Consider the following 27,580-nt stretch of genomic DNA (forward strand, 5'->3'; position numbering starts at 1 on the left):
TCCAAAATGGAGACATACACAGACTGAGCAAGAGGGAAATATTCAGGCACTCACACTGCTGCCGAGGAAAAATCCCCTTTTAAACAGCTGTTGGTGACTATAAAACACGAGATAAATGGTAATGTAATTGGGATTCCATGATTTCAGTACTGATTACATAATATTGTTGTCCCGTATGGTATCGTATCACTGAGAAAATATTTCTGAGACTGCAGGTTTTTGAGCAGGTGCTGGGAATGCAGAGAGGAGAGGGATGACTTCAGATGCAAAAGAGGAGAGATTGAAGAAAACCATGTAGAAAAAGAGACATGTAGGGAGACACTTGGACTGGATATACATCTGCAAATGAATGCATCTTTGTTTGAAGATTTTTCTGCAGTTTTAGACTCACTGCAGTGTTTTTGGGGTGGGGTGCAGCAGGGACACTTAAAATTGTCCGATGGGAGCTTTGATGAGGGGGTGAGAGCCTTTGGGTGGGAAGGAGTTGAAAAGTAACCAGACACCCCCACACTTCCTCTGATGAGCTACCATGTCTTCATCCTATGTCCTGTGTGTGTGTGTGTGTGTGTGTGTGTGTGTGTGTGTGTGTGTGTGTGTGTGTGTGTGTGTGTGTGCGTGCGTGCGTGCGTGCGTGCGAGCATGCGTGCGTGCGTTCGTGCGTGCGTGCGTGTGTGTGTGTGTGTGTGCGTTTGCCAGGCAGCAGCTCATGGCCAATCATTCTTTGTATACTTAAACTTATCCGTACTAGCACAAAAACTATGTTGCAAGTACAACAACACCTGCATCATTGAATGTCTCAACAGATAATGTTCTTTCTCTGCTGCACCTGTTTTTTAACTGTCATTGGATATGATTCCTGTATGGTTTAACTATATTAGATTTCAGTTATTTGGGAAATATTCTTATAAAGTTGCTCAACATCAAGGGCACTTATGTTCAGGAACATACATGCAATTGTGCCTGATTCTGGCATGGCCCTTTACTATCAAGCGATAACGAGAGTTCTTGAAATACTTTAAAAGGCTAGGTTTGGCTGCAACATAACAAAACTGTTGTGCATGCAGGGGTCAAAGTCTCATTTATGCATTCAACAACAGAATTTTTTCTGGACATTCACATGCAACACTGACCACAATGAGGTCAGTGTCTCAGCTAAACCCTTGTCTGCTCATAAATCAAGGCAACTTGTCAGCAGTGTCTACTTCGTTTGCAAGAATCTGGCTGATATTTCAGACCTTTGCTAAGAGTGTACTCAGAATAGAGGCACAGAGGAATTGACGCCTCGACAGCATCTGTCAAAAGCCTCCAGATAAATGCACTTGTTATTCCTTGAGAGACAGGAATCTACTGTACTCTGTATCTGTCTTGCAGTACCTCCTTCTCCCGCAGGGATTACCGCCCAAAGTCATCAGTTCAGCACGATATCTTAGAAATTTTTTGTCTAACTACACTTGCACAAAATGCAATCATACCTCAGAAACAGATAGAGATGACACAATCCATCTCGATTGGTCAATGCACAGATTTAACTTTGGTACACCTGGTGTAAATACTGTACTCTAAACACCTACAAAACTTTTCATTTAATTCTCAGCAAAAAACATCTCTTTCATACTGCTGTGTAAATGTCTTTCAGTGTCCTATACATGCATATCTGGCTTTTCGTCAACAAAACCTAAAGTTCCTTCCTCTTTACAACTGGTGTTATCCCAAGTGTCTCTCAATGATTTGTTCTCTGGCCAAAGATTTACCCTTCATGAGACTGTCCAGAGCAGCACAGACAAGGGAGGGACATTTCCCCTGTGCATGTGTGTGTGTTTGTGTGTGTGTGTGTGTCTTTGTGTTCATACATGTCCTAGACTGTCAACGAGTGCACCACTCCCTAGGATGTCCGCAGCATCAAACCTCGTTGACTGAGCTTTGATTCTCGGCCTCAGCCTGGTTTGACAGTGACCGAACCAAGTCAGCTGAGCCAAGATCCCACTAAACCACACCCTAAAACCACAGAACCATTAGTGGGTCTAAATCCCAATTTCTCTCTGTGTTGTCATACATCACAGGGAAATGTTAATGGCACTCCAGGTGACAGCAGTGACATTATACACCATCGAAACAGTTCCTGTTGAACCTCAACACAAGAGAATATGGAATATTCTCTTGTGTCCAATTGCACATTAATATAGGTCCTGTTTCTGGTGCAACCTTGTGGGAAAATGTGTTCTGAGGCTCGGTATAGTTTGGAAATTAATCAACATGTCCCACCAATTAAGCTAGCAGTACATTTCACATACAGCACAGACTACACATCCAAAAATGATGTCTCTGGTGAATCTTGATAAAGCCAGATAACTAGTGATTTGTTATGAGCTTGGGTCCCACAGTGAGACTACATGTGACGAGGTTTACAAGTCCTTGGCCTGCTGTGTTAAACAAACACAGCAGCTAACCAACCCTGACAGTTAGTGAAGTATCATGCTGAACTGGATGAAGACACAAACAGAATATCCAGTGGAACTTCCCCTTCTTCTCCCTGTCTCACACGCATGATTTGGCCAAAAACGTAAGTTCCTTTTCATTACATGAGAGGAAAATAGTGTCATCATAGAACAGGTGCTTTACTGGGCTGGGAAAGGGTGGAGAATATAGTCAGTGCTGCCTGACACCCTCCATTCGCTTTAATATGAGTAGATAGTGTGGGAAGTTTGGAAGAGTTGACTCAACCAATAAACAGCTCTTTTTGACACTGCATGTCAAGAAATTGCAGAACAGATGTGTAGGTGTTGTAGGCCAATAACACATGGCGGTGAGGGAGGAGGAAGGTTAAAAGGACAGAAGCTAAGTAGACAAAAGACTGAAACCCCAAATGTTAAAGACACAGTCAGAAGAGAGAGACAGAAAGACAGATAGTAGGTAGACAAAAGTCAGCATGTTGCCAGTAAAAACACTGGCATTGAGATGACTGCAATATAATCTCTTCACAAGCATGCTGAGTCAGAATAGCTAGATCAACCTACCTGGATGATAATCTTGCCCTTTTTTAAGTTTCCAACATGAACATGTATATTGAGTTGTGACAGCCAACATGTTTTTTGGCTGTCACGTCGCATATAGCTCTTCCAGAGTATGTCAATTGAATATGTTTTTGAGCAAGTCTAGAAGGACCAAATATTCAGTCTTTTTCCATCCAAAAACACGTATCAGGAAAAAATGAAGACATGTCTGCACAGCTCAAATGTAATTTATTCAATAACATCCAGATTGAGAGTGCAGTTAAAAAAGAGAGCACTTTTAGAAGCCACAAACGGACAATACTGTGATTTCAGTTGAATGAGTTGTCATATTTTGGTCGTATAAAGTCATTTCAACCAAAACATCGTATCAAAAAACCCATCATTTGACATATAAAACATTACAGGGACTGACCTGGCAGGACATGGTTGTGTGTTGCAGGGCATCAGTCCAGTAATCGGTCTGGATCTGGGATTGCAGTACGATGTATTCACCTGCACTCTCAAGTCCTTGTAGCACGCTGACTTGGTGTTCATCTGGCCTGCAGGGGTGATATTGCGTAAAGATGAGGCACAACAAAATAAATGGAAAGTATCACTGTTTTTCTATCGTGTCTGCCACTTGGCTGCTATAAAATGACAGTAAAACAAAACTGCAGGCAACAGCATATTTATACATGATGGTTGAATTAGTTATGGAGATGTATAAAAACACCTGTGTTATTAAGCTCGAAGGTTCATTTTTGACATTGGAAACAGCAGCTTGACAAAATGTTATTTGGCCCCTTCCAAAATACAAATAAAGAGCAGTTCATGTCATGCTGCTTCTCAGGATGCTATCAAATGTATGCACATAATATAACTTATAGTTCTTAACATACCTCAAAGAAAATACCTTGTCTCTGTGACACATGAAAACACTACTTATCTTTTACTTAATAATAATAATTATAATACTAGACTCATCATACTAAATCATCTTTAATTGCCCCGATATTGTGTAGCTAAGTTCTGACACAAACTGACAGTGTTGTTTGATATATGTGAAACTTGAATCCCAGGTTCACAGATCTCTGACAGGTATTTGGCCTTAGGCAAGGTCAGTCTCCACATCTCAACTCTTACAGGCCAGTTAGTCAGTCACACTCTTTAATAAAGCAAAGACCCCCCCCCAACCCATCACGGCCTACAATCAGGACACAAAGAGGTGGAGGTGGTTAGGGTGGACCGCAACAGACCAGGGTGGGGAACTTTAACCTGCAGGGTCAATCAATAGGAACTCTACACTGGGGGCTTTGTTCACACTCATCAAGGTAAGCAAGTGCACACACACACAAAAACACACACACACACACACATACACACACAAACACATCCACGCACATGCAAGCAGTTACAAAGGAGAAAAGTGTATGAATAAAGACACACATACTCTTGTGCGCACATATGCACTTTTGTGCACTGACCTTTGGCTTCAAATCACCCTGCCAAGGACTGCCCCGGTCATTACAGCTGTCTTTGCGTGTGTGAGTGTGTGTGTGTGTGTTTGTGCCTCTGGTGGGACAAAGGCCAGTGGTGGAAGCCATGCATGTGTGTGCTTGCTTGCTTGTGCGTATCTGTTTGTGTGTGTGCATGTAATAGCAGATCTCCAGTAGAACAAGGAGAAGTCCCAGCAGTCTCAAACAAGAGCACCTAATGTCCTTGCAGTAATGATGGGAACGCTCCCCTCTCCATTTAACCTGCAGCTAAAAGCCTTATTATAGATCACAGAGGCTGGACGGAGCTTTAGATGCTTGTCCACTGATCTACGTAATCTATGGCTTGGCCCAGATTGAAGATTAAAGGTGATCTTTTCTTTTTCATCATTGCAATAGACTTCGAAATAATTTCCTTTTCATTGTTTTGCACCAGTGTACTGTGATAAAATGCTGAGATTTTTTGTTGTTGTGTCATTCATGTTTGCACTTACCTCTGGCACAAGTTGCTGAGCACTGGGAGCGTACGATGGCCCATGTGTAATTGTGTTTGATGTGATTCTTTCTCTCATCAGTTTTCTTCAGAGTGTATTCCCAACGTACACCTGGGTTCCAGCCCTGCAACAATATCTACAAAGAGAAAGAATAAGGTGAGAATTATGAGATGAAAAATGGTAAAGTACAAATATACTGTATGTAGACAGGTAAAATTAGAGTTGTAAGCAAGGAAGTAAAGAAGCAAAGGGATGAAAGAAGGAAGGGGAATCTTATATATTAAGAGACAAAAAAGAGACTTTAAATGCATAAACATGTGTTGTGGAGAAGAACTGTATTGGTCAAAGCAATGTTTTTTGTGTCCGCTGAATACTTACCTCTATAATCAATGTTTCATTGGTGGGGCCGGTTGATATGAGGCTCTCTGGTCTGTTGTAAGGTCTCTTATACTCAAAAATGGCTCCAGCAATGGGGTGTCTTCCTGGCCAGTCCACCGTCCAATGTCCGTTCAGGTAGTAGCGTCTCTGGGTGTCCCTGACAGCTAGGTAAGAGCTCGACGTATTCAGTTCCATCACACGGATACTTCGAGCCCCTGCTGGGATGGTTACCACCCCATAGTACTCTGAGAGAGAAGACAAAACCAGGGTTTGAGTCAGGACTACCTGGGAGGGAGTACTTTTTCTGGGGGACACAATAAACAATACCATGAAAACCTGCTGAGTGCCAGAAAATTATATGTGAATAATACAGGAATAATAATAATAATATACCTATATTATCAGACATATAACTCATTTTGTTTTTGATTAGACTAAAGAAATTAGACTTCTTAAGATTTTTTAAAATGATATGAACGGTATCAAGTTGCAACCTAAATGTGTAGCTACAATGCATGGTGCTGGAAAATAATCATTTCATTGATCGACAGATACATTGCTCTGTTGACCTTTCACAAAAACAAGCAATCGTCAACCACTTTTTAAGTAGCAAAATGAAAACATCAACATGAAAACAACTCAAACCCCAGCTTGTGATGCCAGCTTACCAGTTTTTTAAATGGGTCATTATAACTACGCTATGCAACACTGAAAACAAGTACTGAAAAAAAGGTACAAAAAAGTACCAAAAGCTGTAAAGAACTATTAAACCAAACTTGTATCAAGAATTAAGAAAAAAGTCCATAGCTTTTAAAATATATCAAAGAATATCTCAAAATATCTCAAAGAAGGAAATCACCAAAACAAATGAACTGAACAGTGTAATTACTATGACCTACGGTTCGTATAATGCTGCTTGGTGTACTGTCCTTTGTGAATCTTGCAGGTGGAGTTGTCTCCTTTACACACTCCACAAGCATCCGGCACAGCTGTGGAGCCCAATACACGGTCACAGCCTACTCTCTGCGGGAGAAACACATAATTGCTTTTAACAGAACAGTAGATGTAATTCAATGCAACATTAAAAATAAGAATAAGAAATACTTTTTTAAACCTGAGGGAAATTTATGTACATCATTACACCATCACACTATGTAAACCTGTTGAAATCTACCATCATTTATCTCCTATGTGGTGACAAGTCACCATTTTCTTTTTCATGACATTTCAATAAACTGTGAAATAGCTCAACATAAGTGTCTATTACTTCCACTTCAAAGACTTGACACATGATATCATTCTTCAAAAAAAAAAAAAAGTCCAGCACTAACTACAAAACATGTTTTCAATCAAAGCATATTACTGTCTCATTGCTTGACGTTTAAAAGGATTACCTCACACAGGCCGTCAATACAGACATTAGAGCTGTCCTGTGAGCAAAGTGTCCCATCTTTAACTTTGCTGGCCAAGGCGAAGAAGAAATCATAACCCTCAGCAAAGCAGTACAGCTTACATACATCTTGATCTGGGAGGAAAGACACAGTTAAAAAAAAAAAGATTATCAAGCTGGTTGCAGGAAACCTGCAAATACCGACTATCATGATATCCAGTTGGTTGTCAAAAGCCTCCTGACTGTTTTTTTCTAAGTAATTCTGGGAATATATGTCTCACCATCCACTCTAGTGTATGGTCTCCAGGTGTAGTGCCATCCTCTGAACTGTTTGCTGTTAAACTCAGCACACTGCTGCGCTCTGTAGTCGATGGTGTTGACTGGACAATCCTGAGTATTACATAGTTTGTATGACCTGGAGGAGCCCTCACAGTATTTTCCTCCATATGCAGGTCTGCAGAGAGAAATGTAAACATATATCATGCAAAAGCTTTTCATTGGTTGCATAATACAACACATTTAATTGAATGGTAAAACTTGATTTTAACCGCCCTAGTGTTTTACTATATTCTCATTCATTATCAGATACTGAATGCGCACAGGGAGAATGCATTTATGCAGAAATTCATTAATAAACTCACATATCTGCTTACAGGTACATTATTGTGTGTTATAAACCATTTGTTTACATACTGCTTATATAACGGTGGGAATAAAGTAAAGTTTTACCAATTTAATATTCAGTATTTCAGGATAATTTTCTGTGTTTTGTTCTGATTATTTCTCATATGTGTGTTATAACACTTAGGGTAATACCAGATGTATTAACATAAAATTCGGGGAAATAAAAACACTTTTTCAATTGATTGGTAGAGTGACCAAGAGTGTGTTATATTGCAAATAATTGAATTCCATTGTAAATATTTTGTGTTTTGGCAAAACCAATATGTGGGATAGTTATATGTGGCTGTGTGTGAGTGTGCCTTTGTGAAGGCTTATCCAATCACAGGTGTATCTCCCCAGGCTATGTTCCTAAAAATCCCTTCCACAGGACAATTACACCTTCTATAAGCCCTCCAATCACATTGTCACTTATCTCTCTTTTCCTCTCTCTTTCTTCTGCTTCATATCTCTGCACCTCATCTTTTGCTGTTTTAAATCCCTTCTCTGTCATCTCTCCCCGGCCCCCTCCCCCCATTTTCTCTCTCTCTCGCCAGCCTCTTTCTTCCCCCCTCCACCATCTCCCCCCTCCCCCCCTCTCTTTCTCTCTTCCCCCTCATCACTCTCTGTCTAATTTGGCTCGCCACTTGTCAGGATCTTGGCATGACATGATAAAGAGGAGGCCTCTGCATTAGGTATTGGGCCTCCTGACTGACTGGCAATGCAAATAATCCTGAGTGACTGATGAGCAATAGACTAAGTGAGCAGATAAGTGATGACATAACAGGCCCATGTGAGTGATCTTTACTATTTTAATCACATATCTTATTATACTCTTGGCCTCCTATCAAGCAATCACAAAACACACATACACACACACCATCTAAAACTAATGCAGTCTCATCTTTTAATAAAGCCTCTGTGTATAGTTGAATGTAAACATGTCTGTGTCTGTCTGCATACTTGCTAGTTATGTTAGTTGCTACATATTTAGTGTATGATTGAGGATGTAGATGACGGAAACACAGTAAAGGCCTGGTTACACCTGTATTTAAAATAGCAAAATCAATTATGGAAATCAAGTTTCCAAATTTTTTCCCATTGAGTTCAACTTCGATGATGAAGTCCAAAATGTAGGAAACTCCATCCACTTTTATTTAACCTCCTCGGATGTAATACAAGAGTCAATTAAATAAATATATCTTTTAAATAAACTGTGTTAAATTGTTGTCCCGTTAGCAACCAAGCTAATGAGCATGCTTACTGACAATTAGCAAACTTGTAAGCTTGAGGAACCTTTATCCCCCCCATAAAAACTCTTTACTGAATGAATGAATGTAAAATCTTAGAACGAATTGCCAGGATGGAGTAAATGGCCCAGTAGAGGAAATACATAAAAGCTTGGGAACTACGGTGAATGACTTCTGCCTGGCTAGCGCATTAGTGATAAGCTCGGCAGCTACAGTAGCTCACATACTTCTCCTGCCATATTTTGCAATTTAAATTCACTGTGCCATTTTCTGGTGTAAGCAGTTAGCTTTATGTGTGGTTTTGACCTTTGTTTTGAACTCATTATCACCATTTGTGAGGGCTGCAACAACTCCACTCAGTAGTCAGTGTGGACAGAATTATTATAGGAATACTTTGAAGTTTTGGAATACACTTTTTTGTATGCTTAATTACACAGAGTTAGATGGTGGTCACAATCTGATGTCTGCTTGTTAAATGTGGAACTACAGCCAGTCGGCAGTTAGCATAGCTTTCTACAAACACTGAGAACAGAGGTGAACTGTTAGCCTGGCGCCCTCCAAAGTACAAAATGTTCCCTACCAACACCTCTCAAGCTACTAATGAACACAAACAGACATGTAATATCAACATTTTCGGATTTTAATTGAAATAACATTTTTCTTAGCAGAAAAGTGACAAGGCTCCAGGAAGTCTCTGCACCTGCTTCCTTGCTCGTCTGTTTATTAAAAAACTTTTAGCTAGGTTTGCTAGAGCTTATTGTCTGCTTGCTACAGCTCCAGTTATCTAAAGCACAAACATGAGAGAAGGGGATCAATCTTTCCATCTAACTCTTGAAAAGATAGTGTCCTAAAAATGCCTGCTGATGTTTACATTTATTTGTGGTTCTCATCTTTTCTAACATGCTCTGCTGTACCTTAATGCTAGGGACCGTTATCCTTTTCTTTACCTGGGGTTGTTGCACTGCCTCTCTCGGTACATGACTCCGCTCTCGCAGCTTCGTGAGCAGGCAGACCAGGACGACCACTCTGACCACTGGCCATGCTGAGGCCTCGGGCCCTCGTCCCCTTGTTTCACACACTGGCCCCTACGACACCACTGGAGCGAGAGAGAAGGGAATGGTGAGTGGCACACACTGGCAGAGTGTCATAAAAGTGTCAAAAACACTGACTTTTTAACAGACCCAGCCTTTTTATCTTCTTGACGATGACTGTCTGTCACACTATAGATATTTAAGATATGGCTTTCAAATTAACTGCTGTCAAAAAAGTTGTGGTCCAGTCCTGGTTACATACTCAAAATCTATCTGTGAATCTCAACTTGTGCTGCTTTTTGGACAGTCTCTCCCTTGAGCTGTCATCAGCTAGAATTAACAGACCTAAGCCAAATACAACTCAAATGTGGAAAATCTTTCTCATACCTGACATGGATATCCTTAACTGTTATATGCATTTTATGTTGCACTACACTGTTTTTCACGATTCCTTTTTTACCTCTCTATACCATTTTTTTCTTTTAAAAAGTAGCAAAAGTTTAAAAAAAAAGAAAGACTACAACCCATAAAATGAAAGCAGGTGGAAATACTGATGGCAACTATACACAAATCAATATAGTAATGTTTCGTAGCTGCTGAAAAAGCAGATCTAAAACAAAAGAATAACGATCTGCCAAGGAACTGAGATAATTTAACTTCTTTCCAGAGCAAATCAACAATAAGGGTGGGGTATCTGCCTTTTGTGATTTGTTTATTAGTATTCTTGGAATGCTTAAAAAGGCGCAAACCAGAACTGGCAATTGTTTTCCCTCACATTCTCACACTTTAAAAAAGATAAATTCCCTTTCTACTTTAGTAATTGCCACTTATAACTCTTGCAAGTGGTCAGAGGATCATGTCGAGAGCCCATACACTTTAGTACATGTGAAAGCAGTACTCAACAGTGAAGAGCCTCTCTGGGGTTCATGATAACCTCTTCAGATACCCCCATAAATACAGCCAAATGAGCTCCATGAGGCAACCAGCCAGAGCAAAAAAGCATTTTAGATTAGATGACATGTGAATACAGTTAGTCTGAGATGAGAGGTGCCACATGCTTCATACTCCCGAATAAAGCATCATAAAAAGGCTGAGTCATTAATCAACCAACCAATCACATGTTCCAAAATGAGCATTACTCCACTCAAAAATCCCTAAATGTAATGTGAGAAGACTTTTAGAAATCTAGGCTCACTTAAAGCAACATTATGTCACAAGCTGTTTGCTGGCGTAGTCTTGAACTGGATTTATAATGTCAAGGTGACATCACGCACATTGCACTAAACTGCCAGAGCCTTGGAGTGATCTCAAGAACCCTTGCAAAGCACTCACATAAAAGTGAACACACACAACCCCCTGCTGCATCAGTGTTGATATGAGAGCATATGTTCAGCTGTTCTTGTCCTCGCTGTGTGTTCATGTCTGCACACAAGTCCACAGACACACACACACACACACACACACACACACCACACACACACACACACACACACACACACACACACACACACACACACAGAGACGCACGCCTCAAACTAATCTCGTGGTTCTTGACTAAGAACTAGAACAGCTGATTTCCCCTCAGTTTTCCCCTTGCGGCTGAGTGCCACAGATTCCTAAGTGGGCCTGTCATTGTTTGTGTTCAGTTAATTGTCCCGTGGAGGGAGAGGGCGGGATTAAACCATCAAATTCAATATATTGAGAGGCAAATGTCAATGAGGGCCTGTCAAGGGAGAGAGGGTAAGAGAGCGAGCGAGCCTTTTGGGAGAATCATCTTGAAAGAAGGAAGGAAAGAAACAAAGAATAAATAAAGAGCCCAGATTGCTTTTTGGCGCATACCCCAGTGGTATATTTTGCCACATCAGCAACAAACCAATTGCAGCTGCTCCCTGAGGTAAAATAATGGAGGGAGAGTGTGTTACCTCTATTAAAAAGGGAGATTTTCTTGACACTGTGATCAAACAAAGTCGAATCCAAAACACAGTGGAGCTGATCCAAAGTCTCCACTTAGCTTACAAGTAATTTTACTAGTCTGTACTTGGACACAGGGACATTGGTGTCTAAAAAGAAGCAGTTAAAGAAGTGCAGTGTCAGTCAGTGCTAGACTTTTTGTCTTCAGCACTATATAACACTACAACACTCAATAAATGTTACTTTCTACAGTAGCATCTCCTTCAATTTAGCCTGTTCACCTTATAAAATACTATCACTCTTTGTCTCATGTGCCATTTAGTCACTCAGAGTTCTGTGGTATCCCTTGGAGGAGGAAAGCATGTGTGTCTGTGTGTGTGCCTTTACAAGCTCTACCCCTTTTATACGAAATGTCACATAACACTAAGCAGCACTTTGGAAAAAGAAATCTCTGGGCCAATTGATGTCTTGAAGGGAAAACCCCTTATTTTATTGGTCTTGCACTGCTCAGTCTGCTTATACTGAGCAGGGAATCTGAGAACTGTCACGTTCATTGTTCTTGTTTGAATTGCATTTTTCTGTTGCAGAGCCTTTTTTTCAAAACAACTGCAAGGACATGTTTGTAAGAGGCTCTTGTTTGGTGCCTTTCATTTGCAGATTTATTTGGTGAGATGTTGCAGTGTACTGGCAACAGTTGAAAAAAAGAAAGAAAAAACACATGCCGCCCTCATTTGACAGCACAAGGCTAGGTTTTTTCAGAGGCAAATCATCTGCAAGAGCATATTGGCTCTTTTGGCTAAAATTGAACAATGGTTATCTTATCAATGATTAATAACATCCCGAAGGAAACAGTATCTAGCTACATGTCCCAAACAGCTGTTGGCGACCTCCATGGCATGACCACTTGAATTTCCTCAAAGGCTATGATTAAAAAAGTCCAACAGAAGTGAAAGGAATCCCATGCCAGTCCTGTGATGCCACTCTTGAGCTGACAAAGCTTGTGAGCATATACCCTCCCCCTCCACCTCACCCACACACACACACACACACACACACACACACACAAACACACACACACACACACACACACACACCCACACCCACACACACACACACACACACACGCAGGAAAGCATGTGTTAAATCACCATATCAGGTCCACAGGCAGAGCCTTCAGCAGCTGGCATGAACTTGGTCTCACACTTCCTCCCAACACGGTGGCACCACAGAGCCTTGCAGATATCCTGGAAAAACAAAAGAGAGAAACAAAAGGGAAGTTATATGGTGCTGCTAGCACGTTTTCTTACGCCAAATTACAGATGTGGGATGATAAGCATCCTTCTGCTGTAACAGCTGTAAACAAAGCTAGCGATGGGAAGAACAATAAATTATGATAGCATTGTTATTTTGCCTCTAGAGAGCTATTCAAAGATGTTGATGGAAACTTGTTGAAATTGAGGTTGTCTGAGTAATGATCTTCTGGCAAGCTATCAGTGTGCAGCAACTTTGTATCGCCAAAATATTTATGCTTCGGTAGCTAGGATAACAACATTTCATGATTAAAAAAAGAGAAATAAACGAAAAATATACAGTGTTTGGTCCAGCTGTTGCAAGGCGTTATCTCACAGGCAATGTAATGCATCAATGAAAATAAAATAGCACATCAATTATTTCTGCAGCTGAATGACAAAACAGTTTAATGAAAAAAAGCTGCAATCAGCATTTTTATACATTTCGTTGCTTAACTTACAGTATATCTAAATGTCAGTAACAGTTCAACACACAGACTATAAAGATTAAGACAAAAAGATAATACTATGTGATCACAGGCATTAAGAGGGCATAATTGTCTTACCAAATTCATATGATGTCATGGTTGTGTTACTCAGCAGTGGTCTGAAAGATTCAGATGGGAGCACTGGGTGGTTTCCCTGCTCGCATTGCCTGAGAAACATGGCCTGCTACTTTTTAACATGTCCACTCTATTACTATCTGAATGACTATATCAGATTTTGACAACTCAGTGCAGATGCTGACAGGCACCTCGGCCTCAGCTTCTCGCTGCCAAGAGCCACCCTGGAATTCATCCCAAGGCCTATTTGTCCAGCTGTTTTGCTTGCTCAGGCCTTTTCAACAGTAAAAAACGGCAGAGAGAGACAGAAAGAGACAAGGAGGAGAGTAAGTGAGCGATTGAAGAAGAGGACAGTGGGAGACATGGAGCGATGATGGACAGAGTGAGACAGATTGAGCTAAAGAGAGAAAAACACGCATTCATATTGCTTTGTTTTTTGTCAATGTAACCTCGCTCTATCTCGCTGCACGCACCATGGAGAGTATCATTTGGCTTCTCTAGCGGCACCTTATCTTGACAACGCCTGCCAAAGGGTTTTGCGAAATATGAATTCATTGTGTGATAAATTGCGCCACAGAGGCGGATTCTTGTACTGTTTTTTTTTTTTTCATTTGTATTTTTATGAGCAACAAGTATCCGGAAAGGCAGTGAGCTTGAGTGCTGCTCAGGGACTTTGGGGGATTGTGCACCTTGCTGCTACCAGGTGCATGAGCAGAGAAAGTGTGTGGAGATTAGACCACAGAAACAAGAGCCAAACCATGAGGGAGCACAGGGAGGAAGCAATAATGCATGAATGTTTAGGTGTTTAGTTGAGCAGGCTAACGGAGGATAACTTGTGTTCATATCATGGTTAAAATAAACTCAGTGGCTTTTTGAAACCTCTTTCCAAACTTTTTCATCTCTCTTTCATTCTTCACCATGCTGTCCAATAAAGCAGACAACCTCAAAGTCCCATTTAGACTCTATTTAGTGGGAAACATTGACGACATAAACCCATCTCTTTCCTTTAATTTCCTGTCATATTTCTGGTCAACATCAACACTCTTACAGTTTAAAATCTATTTTGGCATAGATGTTGATTTATTTATTTATTTTTGGTCATTTAAGTTTTTATAGAATTTTTCAAAATCAATAACTTCCATTATTACAGGGTTGGCGATACAGGCATTGGTTCTGTCGTAGACAATATGAGACATGGTACATGGAAATAAAGAATACAAAATAATCAAAATTGAAAACACGAACAAATCTGACTCACATATATGGAAGACAGAAATTCAGTTCATAATAAAGGAAGGGGGTGTACTGTTTCAACCCTAACCCTAAACTAAATTTTCATCAGCCTTTGTAAAGGTCCAAAAGAACTCCCAAGGGGCAGTCCCCTCGTCATTGTTCCCTTTCAGTCTGTTGAACATAGACTCATAAGATGCAGTCTCCACCATTACATTTATCCAGTCATTCAGGTCTGGTGATACAGCAGTTTTCCAATGTCTTAAAATAATTCTGGAGGCTGTGACCAAACCTACCATAATAACAGTAAAATAATATTTTTGATACATTTGGTACCTGTGATCTATCACCTAATAAACATACCACCTCTGGTTCAGATGGGTTTCACCTTGGGTGCAATCTTTGGACCCATGAAGAAAATACAAGAAGCCTAAAGAGCACAGATAATCTAAAACACCTCTACAGTGTCATTAAACATTACAGTAATCTAAATGCAATTTGAACTCATGCAGAGTATCCTAAACAGCAACATTAGCAGTAATGAGACAATGGGAGAGTAACACAGAGAGATTCCCATTGGCAACGCTCCAGTGTATATTTAGTCATCCATCCCAGTGAGAATTTCATGGGCTCACTGTTTATTTTGTATGTGTGTGTGTGTGTGTGTGTGTGTGTGTGTGTGTGTGTGTGTGTGTGTGTGTGTGTGTGTGTGTGAGAGAGAGAGAGAGAGAGAGAGAGAGCGAGAGAGAGAGAGAGAGAGAGAGAGAGCGAGAGGGAGTGCATGCATGTATGCATATGCACATGAGGGTAGGCAAGTCTGAGGTAACTAATCAGTTTCTCCTTTCTTTCCACTTTCCTTTCTTTTTCCTTTATTTCCTTTACCTCATTCCCTCCATCTTCCTATAGATTTCTCTCAACTTTGCCGAAGAAACAATTGCCACCAGATTTTTTAAAGCACTCATGTTCCAGTGGGTTCTAAGGAAAGCCCTTGAGAGAATCATGGCATGGCATGGGATTTTCAGCTCATTTCCAAATTTGCATGGCATGGCATAATCAATTTTACCTTCTTAAAATCAAGGGTGCACAGCTTGGCCTTCTCCCCAAACTGCCATTTGCACTGTGTGTCGGCATCGTACAGTTCGCCAGGCAGCTTCTCAGGGTACCGATATTCCTTGACTGCCCTGGGTTCATCTGATAGGCATAAAGCCTGGGCAGAACTGTTGGGCAGGGGAGGAGAGGAACGGAGAACAAAATAGAAAGTGTTTGGAAAGTAAGTCAAGAAAAGGACAGAAAAGAGGAATCTTTAATCAACTTTGGTGATATACAACATGCATGCAGACATAAACAGTCAAACAGACATGTGATTCAGTGCTTTGCTACATAAATCTTCTGTGAAATATAAGGTAGCTGGTATAAAATGCTCACTGCTGTGCACACAGAAATTGCACTACTAAAAGCATCAGTCCACGATGTTCCATTGTTTCCCACCTTGGAAAGTACCGTAAAGTGTTGCCACAGTAACATATCAAGTTGCCAAACTCAAGCCCTGACAGTAATGGTTTTAATGCCTCAGACACTCAATTATGACAGACATAAAAAGCTCCTTGCCCATATCGCTCATATTCTTACACCAGTGGGGGGTTTCCAATGTTAACTGATATCACTGGTTACTATACAGAGATATTTTACAGCTTAAACAGTACAGTCTGGGGAATATAATACAAAAATATGGTGGAAAGAGCATGAAAAGACAAAATATGTTGGAGAGGTCCATCGTGCTAGTGAGTGGTCCTGATTGCTTTAGCAGAGAATATGTGTGTGCGTGTGTGACCTTCCATTGCTTTATTACTTTATGGGTCTGTATGTGTCTACAGAGAACAATGGCTGTTCAATATTCTGCAATCCTACATTGTTCACATAATAAAGTTTCTGAAAAATACATTATAGTACGCACACATCAACAGGCACACATGTAAGGCCTGTGCATGCATGCACTCACTCACACACGAACACACAGTTACAAGCCAATTGCTGCTAATTTGCATGACACGAGGATCCAGGGACAAATTTTGTTATAGCAGCTCTTCATATTCACTAATGGCATGAAAACAGGCATTGGACCAAATGTTCTTTCCCCAAAATTTAAGCTGTGAGCATGGCATGCCACAAGATTATCATCAGCTGGACATAATAAATACAGAAAGTGAATAGCACCCATTCTATTCTAGGATTCTCTGCAGATCTCCTGACTCATCTCTTCCAGATAAAAATCACTTGGTATTTCTGTCTATCATGGATTGTTGTTGCATCAGACAAATATGCAGCAAAACGAGTCTCCCATAACTCCCATAATGTGTCCCTGTGACATATGCTGATGCAGGAAAATGTTGCATTGGCAAGATGAACATAAGTCATAAGCAGAGCTTTACACTTACTGTATTTGCTTTACATCACTGCAAATGACAAATTAACTACTGATCATTGATTTTTGACACCTCTGCAAGACCAAACATTATGAGATTCACCTAGTCACCCACAGAAATATTGCACCTGTATTGTAAGGGGTTTCTGCTTCTGCATGTTGTCCACCCACTGTATACTGAGTTATCATGCACACTGTACAGAGCTTCTGTAACAGACAAAGACCCAAAAAGGATATGCAACCCCTTGAGGTGTCACAAATCCAACGGAGAAGAAATTGGACCAGAAAATAATTACTTTCATGGATCAAAGATGCTTTGATGGATTTGATGGCTCATACAAACAAAAACATTTAAAAGTGGCTTTTAAGGGTATCTGGCTTTCGCCGTCATGGAAATTGTCCATTCACTCTAGGCATGACCAAGGGCCCTGATAAAACATCTGACTACACATACAGTGTTGGCACAGACCTCTCTGTCATAGCTGACTGAGGAGAGGAAGATTGTAAGTGAGTGTGATGTAGAATATGTTAGCTAACACAAAGCTCTCCATTGATGAAGGTAGAGACATTTAGGAGTATCACTTAGCTCAATAAGACACATTTTGCCAAAAAACACTTTGATATCATAACATTCTGTTGATTGCAATTAGGAAAACATACAGCATTTCAGTATTTTTATCATGCAGTGATTATACAGGAAGACGACCCCTGGTTGTTTCAGTGGTGCAGAGATCCCCCTCCACGTGGCCCCAGGGGGTGATGGGAGTTTAATATAAGGCTGACAGGCCTAACAAGCGTGAGGTCACCCCAGCTCTAATAACTCAGCGAGGAAATACACTGTCTGTCTCCACCACTCTGAGACAGGAGATCTGACAGTTCAGTTAACACACTGGTAAATTTAGTGGAGGGCATTGGCTTTGCAGCTATCTGGTTTCAAGCACACACACATGCACATATGCATACACACACATGCACAGACACACAGAAACACACCCAGACACTCGGACGCTCAGTCTGTGATGCTTGTTTTCTCGCTTGAGTGAGCAGGCTGCATGCGTGAAAATGCAGCTATTACACAAATGCACACAACTTTCTTCCTCACACACTTTCACTCACATGTACCTTGACACATAATACATTGTGCAGTCTGGAGAATAGCAGCACCACATATCACTTAACTAAGTTGCAGTGTCAGCTATATATTTATGCCTCTCACACATAGACATGCAGACGGTAGGCCTGTTTGTCCTTGATTCTGCAAAAATAAAGCAAGTCCTGCAATATTTATAACATGAGTACAGTTGCTTTTTTTAAGTTGGCACTCTATGGATCTGAGCTGCATTTGTAACTGATATATCTGCTGCTGACATGTGTTTTCTACAACACATGTTCATCTATCAGTAACACATGCTGAATACTTTGAACACAATGTATGTTAAAAGTGACTATTGCCAGGTCCCCTCTTGTTAATAATTCTGTTATAAACTCATACAGTACTTTATGTATCACTGAAAAGCTGGCATGAGAACTTACTTATTGCTCATCAATAAGACATATGTGATGGAGCTCTTATATTATGAAAACTTAATAAGACTTTCCAAGTAGTGTTACCAATTAATGTCAGCATTAATTATGAATGCTTATTAAATCAATTATTTTAGCATCGTTCACCACAACAAAAGCATAGGAAATATGGTTGCTCACTTGAGGAAGCGGCTGAGGTACTGGCGACTGCAGGCAGACCAGGAGAAAATACCATTGTGTCCGGCTAAAGTGGGAGACATGATGTTGCCCTCTGACTTCTTACAAACGTTTCCTTCACCATCATGGACCATTCCAAAACTGAGGAATAAAAAACACTGAGCTATAAAAGATTTTGCATGTTCAAGTCATGGTAATAGTTCTAGATAATAACTGCTGAGCTCAATATTATTTGTTTCAAAAGTAGTGGACAGGTGGATATGAATGTGTTAAACAAATCTGAAGAACCCACATTCATTTCGGCAATATGAACTTTTAAAATTTATATCATTAGCTTGCAAAGTTTTCTCCTGGAGATAAAAAAGGCTCACGTCAAAAAGCACATTGCAAGAATGCAGCATTTGATAAACACATCTTGGTCCATTTTTATTACATTCTTAGAAATTTATTTTCAAGGGTGGTCAAATTTATCACAGTGGTTATAGGAACACATGCACATTTGCCAACCACAAGTTTAAGCATGTCTTTTTGTCATTATGATAGGGATGGAAATCCTTACTTGTGTCCAGATTCGTGGGCAATGGTGAAAGCCAGACCTAGGCCAGTGTCTTCATTGATGGTGCAGCTCCGATATTTGCTGCACATCCCGCTAATTGGAGCAAAACCTGCAAAACCAAAGATACAGTTTTACATTTTTGCATCCCTATTCAATTATTTCATCTGCTGTAATTCAGCCACTTTAAACAAAAACAGTAACTACCAAGAATTTGGATTACAACCACTGTCAAGCTGCAGTTGTGGATTGCATGCATTCGAAATATCAAACACACCATAACTGGGTTAAAACTCCTCCATATGTTAAAATATGGGACTCGGTGGGAACATTCCCAGATTCCCCCATGACCTTCCACTCCATTTTAACACAGTCGGTCTCTGTCTTCACTTCTCTCTCATATCTCTCATTGTCTCTTAAACTCCCTTTTACTATTCAGCTCCCTTTATGCCTCTTTGTGTCCACTATCCTTCTGTCTCTCCTTCTCACACACATAGACAACCACACGGCACCCCTGGCTTGGAATCAAAAAGGGTAATGCCCATGAGGGCCTCCCTTAATGTTTTCGTCTCAGTGTCTCAGGCAGAATTTAGTCTTGTGTTTTGTTATTTTATGACTCAAAGACATTTGCTATAGGGTGCAAAATCCCTGAAGTCAAATTCTCACGTACATAACTAACGTGAATAATGACATTAAACATGAGCAGGCAGATTGACTGTGAGAACTGCCATTTAGTTCCTTTTTTTGTGTCAGGAGAGAGGTAGATCATTGATATTACATGGTGGTTTTGAAATATGGAGGAAAACATTGAAGCACAGAGCTGTAACTGTTACACAAATAAACTGTTATATACTGACTGGTAGTGCTAATGGTCATTTTGCCTCACACCTTTGGGATTTAGTCAGAAGTAACTCTTTTTTGACTGCACACACACGCGCGCGCGAACACACACACACACACACACACACACACACACACACACACACACACGCACACACACCTTTGAACTTTTCTTCCATAGCAACGATTAGGGCTAATGCTAGCCTCAACACTTTGAAGTCAAACCTGGGGTTTAAAGGAAGTGTGTGTTTGTGCTTATGAGTGTGTGTTTGGGTGTGCAACACTGCATCTCTCTGGGACACAAAATGGAAGTTTTTTTTCACAGTGTGGGAGACTAAAATGTGTTAGCATGGTCAATACTGTAAACTAGCTGTTGTTAGTTTGTCAGATGGTGTGCACTGACAAAGAAGTTCGCATATGTGTGTATAAAGCTAACAGATAATGGCTAATTTGCACTCAGATTATGATTCACAGTTTTGGAAGGGAAGTTGTGGTCAAATTCCAGATTAATTAATCAAATTGCCTTCTCTGGTCATGTTTTTTGTTTTTACCCTATCTGCTGTTAAATTTTATATTCACAAAATGTACAGAGGGTGATACTGTAGGGCTGAAAAGATCTGAAAGCTGTAGATCTTTTCAACACCTGGTTTTGCTGGTGTGACCAGGATCACACCGTGTGACAGAGGACAGGGACATCTTCCCAGAGAAAGACAAAGAGGAAGAAACAGAGACAGAGAGACATTTTTACAGAATTTCTATTAAGACAAAAAAAAAGAGAACAAATGGCTTTTATGTGATTTTGTCCAAATGAGTCAGTGTTAGGAAAAGCACTCATACTCTCTCATTTCTCAATTTTTCAACATTTGGATCAGTTCATGTCATTGCATTTGAAGAGAATCCTTTGTATTATCCCAAATTACACTTAAGGCATGTTTTTGCAGGAGTACAGTGATATCCAGGAAAAGTTAAAGACGTACCAAGAGTGTCACACGGTTCATTCTTCCAAGAGCAGATGTCGAGTCCCGTGAGGAGGATGGCGTGGTCGTGGCGTCGGCCCTCTCTGCCTCCTAGAGTGGACTGCCAATGGCAGAAACTGTTCAGTGTGTGGTCTGCATGGTGGTTGATCACCAAGCCATCCTGTGAGATAACAGAGATAGAAGGAAGAAGGGAAGAGATAAATAAATCTTCATCAGGGGAAACTGTAAGAATGAGATATAAAAGGTCAGTTAAGTACATGTTAGAATCAAAATATGTGTCCCTTTATGCTGGTATGAACTACTTTCCATTTCCATTTAATTGCGTGTGTTACCATTCATGACATTTTCAGTGGGATATTTATATTTATATTTGTGTTAGGCATTTAAGTGCATGCAACAAAATAGATGTAAATACTAATTTGTTAAGTTTTGGATTACCAGATCATTGTCTGATCTAAACAATGATTTACCCAATCTTTAGACATGTGTGTCAGTTAAAGGAAACATGATGACATGAGACTGGACTCTGATAGTAGGCAGACTAAATTCTGCAACATCTTTGGCATTTTTGGCATTCCTTCTGCTGATAATTAGCCCTCAAGGAAGACTGAAACCTATTTACATCACAGGTGGATAGAAACCAGAATCTGATCTCCTAAACCTGCTTTTTCTGACAGCAGCACACTTATTTTCTCTCTCTCTCTCTCTCTCGCTCCCCTTTTCTTTTGCTCATGCTGCCTTTCCATCTCCAGCACTCCACGAGAATTTCCCTCCTAAATCTGGCAAAGATGCAAGGAAATGTATACCCTATAATTAACCACTGTAAAAGTCCTTATTAGTCTGAACGACCTTCAGGCAAAAAAATTAATTCTTTCCATTTCCTGTGTCAGGGTGCTTAACGGAAGGACATATAATGGGTTCCTAGAGTCCCTTCACTTGTAAGAATTCCTTTATGTTCTTTATGTGAGAAATGTTTAAACCTTAAACCAAGCAACCAATCATAACATGTACTTTACCAATGTCATCAATTATTGTGTTTGTTGTTTGAGAGGCTGAGTTTTTGAATATGAGGATTTCACCTCACACTGCTCACCTGCTCTTCATCCAGAAGCACAAGGCCTACTATCACTATGTTGATGTTCCCCCCTATTGTACCATCTTTGAATAGACTGGAGACCTGAGGACAAACAAACAATCATTATTGCACCTCGTTAACCCTAAATGCTTTCATGTGACTGCAATCCATGTAACAGACAGAAAAAAGAAAAGTGACTTTGGCAACAGTTAAAAAAATGTCAGTGACATCTTACTTCTGATTACAGGCACAGTTTTTCCCCAACTTGATTCCTAAACATAATGTAGTCTGGAGTGGAGTTGAGCATATTTCACTTTTGAAGATGCTTTTTTCAGACTGGGGTGGAAATTCAAACGGCTCAGTTAAATCAGTGGAGTGAAGTTTGAAATGTTAGCTATCTTCAGACATACAGAAGCAGTTGTTAAATTCTTTAAACACCGGACACACCTCTGCAAAAAGTATTCAGAAATGTATCGCATTACTTTTTCTTAATTTTTTTTTCTTTTATATGTTTTATATGTAGTTGTGAGCTGATGGTCTAATCATCTTTTCTTAATCATGAATACAGATAACGAATTTATCAAGTTATATAATTGATGTATAGTTATAGTTATATAAGTAAGTAAGATTTGCTGTAAATGTAAATGTGAATTTGTAACATAATCTATAGCGTTACACTTCTTTAAAAAAAAAATCAAAACTTTTATGTTTTCGATCTGAGACTTACTGTTAGATGTGTTAGACTTGGCTTTCCAGACCTTTTTTTTTTTATTATTTTTATTTTTTTACTTTTTTGACTACCTAGACCAACAGAATATTGAGATTTGTTTCAAATGTATGAACACAACACACATTGACATTCCTATAGAAGTAACACACTGAGGTATGACAGCCACAACTGCTGTTTCCAATTCAGCTTCTTGTATTTAGTGGATGTCTGACCATCAATCACAACTGTTTGGGCTTTGAAAATGGACTTCAGATCTTTTGCTCTCCTTCACTCTATGTCTTTGTCTCAGGCCTTTGAATACGTCAGGTGCCACTCGCTAAGCCATTTTTTTCTTTAGGAAATCTCTCATTCGTTCCTTATGTTTCTGATGTTTGGTCTTACTCTGTGCTGACTCATGAATAGACGCACGGCTGTGGTTTGTTACTGGATTTAAGCGAAAACTCTAAAGGTCAAAGAGGCAATCAAAACCACTTACCATACTTAAACTGAGATCTCTTGGAACACCTGTGTTTGACAGAGTTTCAGTCTTGCACTCTTCTACAGATCGAGTGAATCACTGTGCTTTCACTGCCACATAATAGAAACAATTGCACCAGTTTCCATAGAGCTTCAGTGTTTTGTGTTTTTTTATTTTGGTAATTACAAAATGTTTCTGAGGTCTTTCCACTCTGCCACAAAGAAAACATAAATCTAACCGAATGCTGGAGCAGCGTATCAGATTAATTTTCAACAAATATTAAATACCCTTTCTAAACCCATGGGAGCTTGCAGGTGGCGTTGTGGGTTGGCTGTTTTGAGTGAAACTCCACACTGTATTTAGGAGACTCCTCTGAGGCGGGCTGTGACTGGTCCAACTTGGTTTGTACTAGAGGGAACTGTGTTTTCAAAATAGATGGATTATCTTTGGATTTGTCAGTCAGTCATTAAGTAGCAAAACGAGCGTGATGGAATTTGCTTGCAGATCAGCTGAGAGAGACGGGGGGACACTGTGAGCACTGCAGCAATGATCTCACCCAGGTATCAGTTTCATGTTTATAGATGTACTCTGTCTGATAAGTGAGGATGGAAGACAGGGGTGTCAAGTCACTAAACCCCAAGATATGGCAAACTCCAGATGAATTTATCTATGGCTTCCAAATAAATGTCTGCTGATGATTGTCCTTGATGATGTGTGATAAAGCACAAGAGAACGTTTATGAAGTCAGAGTAAAGTCTGGCAAGTATGACCTTGCGCAACACTCCTGTATCGCACTTGTTATTCAAAGTAATAAGCTGGTTTACACCTCCAATCAAAGCTAGAAAGTTATATTTTTGTCTTTCTTTTAGCTGTTTTATCACCGTGCTAACAATCAGGTTTCCCTCACCATATTAAGCACAGTTAGAACATATGTGGTAATGTTCTCATGGCCGTGGTTGTCCATCATCTTTCTGTCAACCACCACCAGAGTCTCAACGTTGAGCTTTTGATAGACTTGGTTCTTCAACAGCACTGCCCTTTTGTTCCTGGGGATGAACTTGTATTCATCTGGAAGCATAAAGAAATCTTCTTTTGGAGGTTTGGGCATGTCTGGAAGAAGCAATGGAGAGAGATAACTGGAGTTATTTTTCATTAATATGAAAGTTTGAAGCAAAAGGATGTGGCAGCTGTTTAACAGACTGAATTAATCGTTATGAAAATCACTGTGGCTGCAGAGTCAAAACAATTCAGTGGTACTGGGGGTTGTAAGTGATTGATGAAAGAAAAAACAATAGTTTATATAATAGCCATTTAATAGCAGTTATGATGTCCATTACAAATATACAACCCTTCCTTCCCACAGCTGATTATACTGTATGTTTCACAAGATTTCAAATGGAACTATAGCCACCAGCTAAATGGCCACCTTTCCCTGTGAGTGCTAACCAGCGATCCTGGCAAGTAGCTGACAACCATTCTGGATGATTAACTAGACTCTTATTTTCATGACCTGATGTCATGGATAAACTGCAAACCGAGTTTTTTCTATTGTTGACTCTGGCTCTTGCAGTGTTATGCTACCATTAAGTATAGTGTAAAACCAGTCATGTCATGTACTGCACTAGAACAAGTCAAATTTTCTGTGAATGCAATAGCAGGTATACTAAATAGAACCTTTACGTGCCAAAAGCAAATTTTGTTGTCGGTGTCGTCATGAAGAAAGAAATGTCATGTTGTGCAGATGTAACACAAAGTCAGTTTATTGTAGACAGAAGTCATTTCTTTATGAATTATTAGATGTAAAAGCAAGTAATGTCAGAACGAACGTATCTCTTTTTTAAAACATTTTGTACACTTTGTTAGTAAATGTAAATCTGATTTGTGCGTAAAATCAGTGTGTGATAAAAAGGGAAAGCTGTATTATAAAAACATATTGACGTACATTAGAATGAATTCACAATATAATCTTATAGCGAACACTTATCACCATTGTGTTAAGTGTACATATGACTCAGACAAACACACACTTAATCTTAACAGCAAATGCTTGAACTCTTCTTTTGAGTCTGGGAAAAAAGCACCTTCTCACATCAATATTCACTTCTACTCTGTTACATGAGGTCAATTGTACAAAGCAGTCAAAGCAAAGCACAGCCTCATACCATCGCAGCTTTTGACGTTATCACCTCAAATCTCCACTTCCATGTTTTTAGGTTATCAAAACTTTCACCTATCACTGCCTGGCTGCGATAAACTACAAAGGCTCCAAAGTTTGCTTATATAGGCGGAAAGCAGGTGAGCAACCAAAGTGCCTTTTTAACTAAAACACGGCACAGGTGTTCATTGATGTCATCCTATGAGAATGTAAACATGAGTGTGTTTTCACAGGGGACAGACAGCTGGGGCTCTGCAGGGTAATGGCGGTGGTACCAGTCCAATCCCTGCTCTCTTAGAAATGACCCCTGTGATACCGGCAATGTTAACTGATCTGGAGGTAATTTCTTGAGCATAAACATTCGTCACAGTGTAAAGTGAATACAAAACATTTCCCTTAACCTTTCAAAGGTTATGTCACTGATGAAGTCAACCAAAAACTGTCAGTGTAAATTGAGATAATATTGTTCAGAGGAAACCTTTGTCATCACGTGAAATGAAAGTTCATTTTCCAAGGAAACCCATCAAAAATATTAACAAGGATATGATGATTTCCATTCCATAGTTGCAAAATTCTCTGTGAAATTTTGACTGCCAAATATAAAACATCTGCCCAATTAAAAAAAGCTGTATTACAGTATTTACAGTCCACCTTCTTGTAAATCCAGTGACATGTTGTTTTTCTCTTTAACACAGACAGGTCTAACGATGTGTTAACAGCCACACATGTTTACACAAACTGTTATTTTATGTGGTGTTACACTGTAAAATGAGACACATTAGTGTTGTCCTAACTGCATCAGTACTGAAAGAGTTTTTAGATGATATGGTAATATTAGCATACACTGCATTAGAATGGGAACGCATACTCTATTATTGGTGTGATGTCTCTGTGTTACCAACCTACTTCATCCCTGGGAGGTCAGCTGCTAACAGAGTTAACTGAAAACATCAACAAACAGAATTACAATGATATGACAATCTTTTTCTTTCCTGTATGACTTGGTAAGTGATGTAATAATTTCTCAAAATGTGGCCTAATCTCTCTGAGTTCAAACCCCTAATTGAGTTATATCTGGAAATTTAAGAATATATTATGGCAGTGCCTAACATGTACAATGTGAGAAGTACACCTATAGGTGGGAACTTCCTTATTTAAGTATCAAGTGTTAACCAATGACTACATGACATTTTTCTGAAAAAATGTACAGACGAAAATATTTAACATAATCCAATTTAGTGAGTTAAAGAAAAAAAAGGTTCCAACGTTAAATATCCCTTAGGTGGGAGAATATAGGTGAGTAAGTAAAAACCCACTGTGAAATATAACTGGGATGTTCAACTATGTAAAGGGAAATGCTATCAGTGCCTGCTTCCAATTAGACAAAAAAACAAATAACATATGCAGGGAGAGTAAATGCAGAAATGTTTTCACACATTTCAACATGAACACTCAGTATATGACAGTGCTGTTTTTGTAGTAATGCTGCTATATGTGGATTAGAATGAGAAATTGCCCTTACATACATTTCTTCCGTCTCCCGCAGAAGTGTTGCCTTTGTTTCTCCCCACTTCTGTAGTCATCGTCATGGCAATGACTGCTGTGGTGGTGGCCACTGACAGTGTTGGAGTATGGGTCCGTCTGTGAGTCTGTGGATCTCTTGGCAACAAAGTGTCTGTATGATTTGTGAGGAGTTGAGTCTGTGGATCTCTTCTGAAGCGCCCGAGGCTCATGACCTCTCTGCTCTGTCGGGGAGTCCCTGTCACTCTTGTAGAGAATGTGCGGCTGGTGGCTGGAAGGTGCTGTGAAGTTCTCTCTCTGGGCTAAGATGCGGGACACGGGTCTCAGGAAGTAGTCCGCGTCCTGCGTTCGGATCAGACCTGACTAGAGGCAAAACAGTCTCGTTAACTTCACAGCAGTGGCACTCAAACCTATTTAGCCTGGGCAAGTCTGTTTTTGAACCTATGTTAACTTGTATGTACTTAAGCCAT

The 27,580-nt window shown here is 39.9% G+C and overlaps 1 protein-coding gene across 1 annotated transcript in view; it reads right to left on the reverse strand.

The window, feature by feature from the left end:
• Nucleotides 1-27,580, reverse strand: part of LOC133983370 (A disintegrin and metalloproteinase with thrombospondin motifs 16) — a 52,459-nt gene that overhangs the window by 10,151 nt on the left and 14,728 nt on the right. Inside the window, exons 4-18 of the mRNA XM_062422436.1 lie at nt 27,116-27,473; nt 24,342-24,544; nt 22,266-22,349; nt 21,173-21,332; nt 19,362-19,467; nt 18,806-18,943; nt 15,743-15,896; nt 12,746-12,841; nt 9,603-9,751; nt 7,027-7,199; nt 6,750-6,880; nt 6,255-6,378; nt 5,356-5,600; nt 4,978-5,113; nt 3,424-3,550 (exon numbers count right to left, since the gene is read on the reverse strand). Of these exons, the coding sequence (XP_062278420.1) occupies nt 3,424-3,550; nt 4,978-5,113; nt 5,356-5,600; nt 6,255-6,378; nt 6,750-6,880; nt 7,027-7,199; nt 9,603-9,751; nt 12,746-12,841; nt 15,743-15,896; nt 18,806-18,943; nt 19,362-19,467; nt 21,173-21,332; nt 22,266-22,349; nt 24,342-24,544; nt 27,116-27,473 (2,384 nt within the window). The remainder of the gene's footprint in view (nt 1-3,423; nt 3,551-4,977; nt 5,114-5,355; nt 5,601-6,254; nt 6,379-6,749; nt 6,881-7,026; nt 7,200-9,602; nt 9,752-12,745; nt 12,842-15,742; nt 15,897-18,805; nt 18,944-19,361; nt 19,468-21,172; nt 21,333-22,265; nt 22,350-24,341; nt 24,545-27,115; nt 27,474-27,580) is intronic.

The sequence above is a fragment of the Scomber scombrus genome, chromosome 7 (genome assembly GCF_963691925.1).
Source record: "Scomber scombrus chromosome 7, fScoSco1.1, whole genome shotgun sequence".
Lineage (NCBI taxonomy): Eukaryota > Metazoa > Chordata > Actinopteri > Scombriformes > Scombridae > Scomber > Scomber scombrus.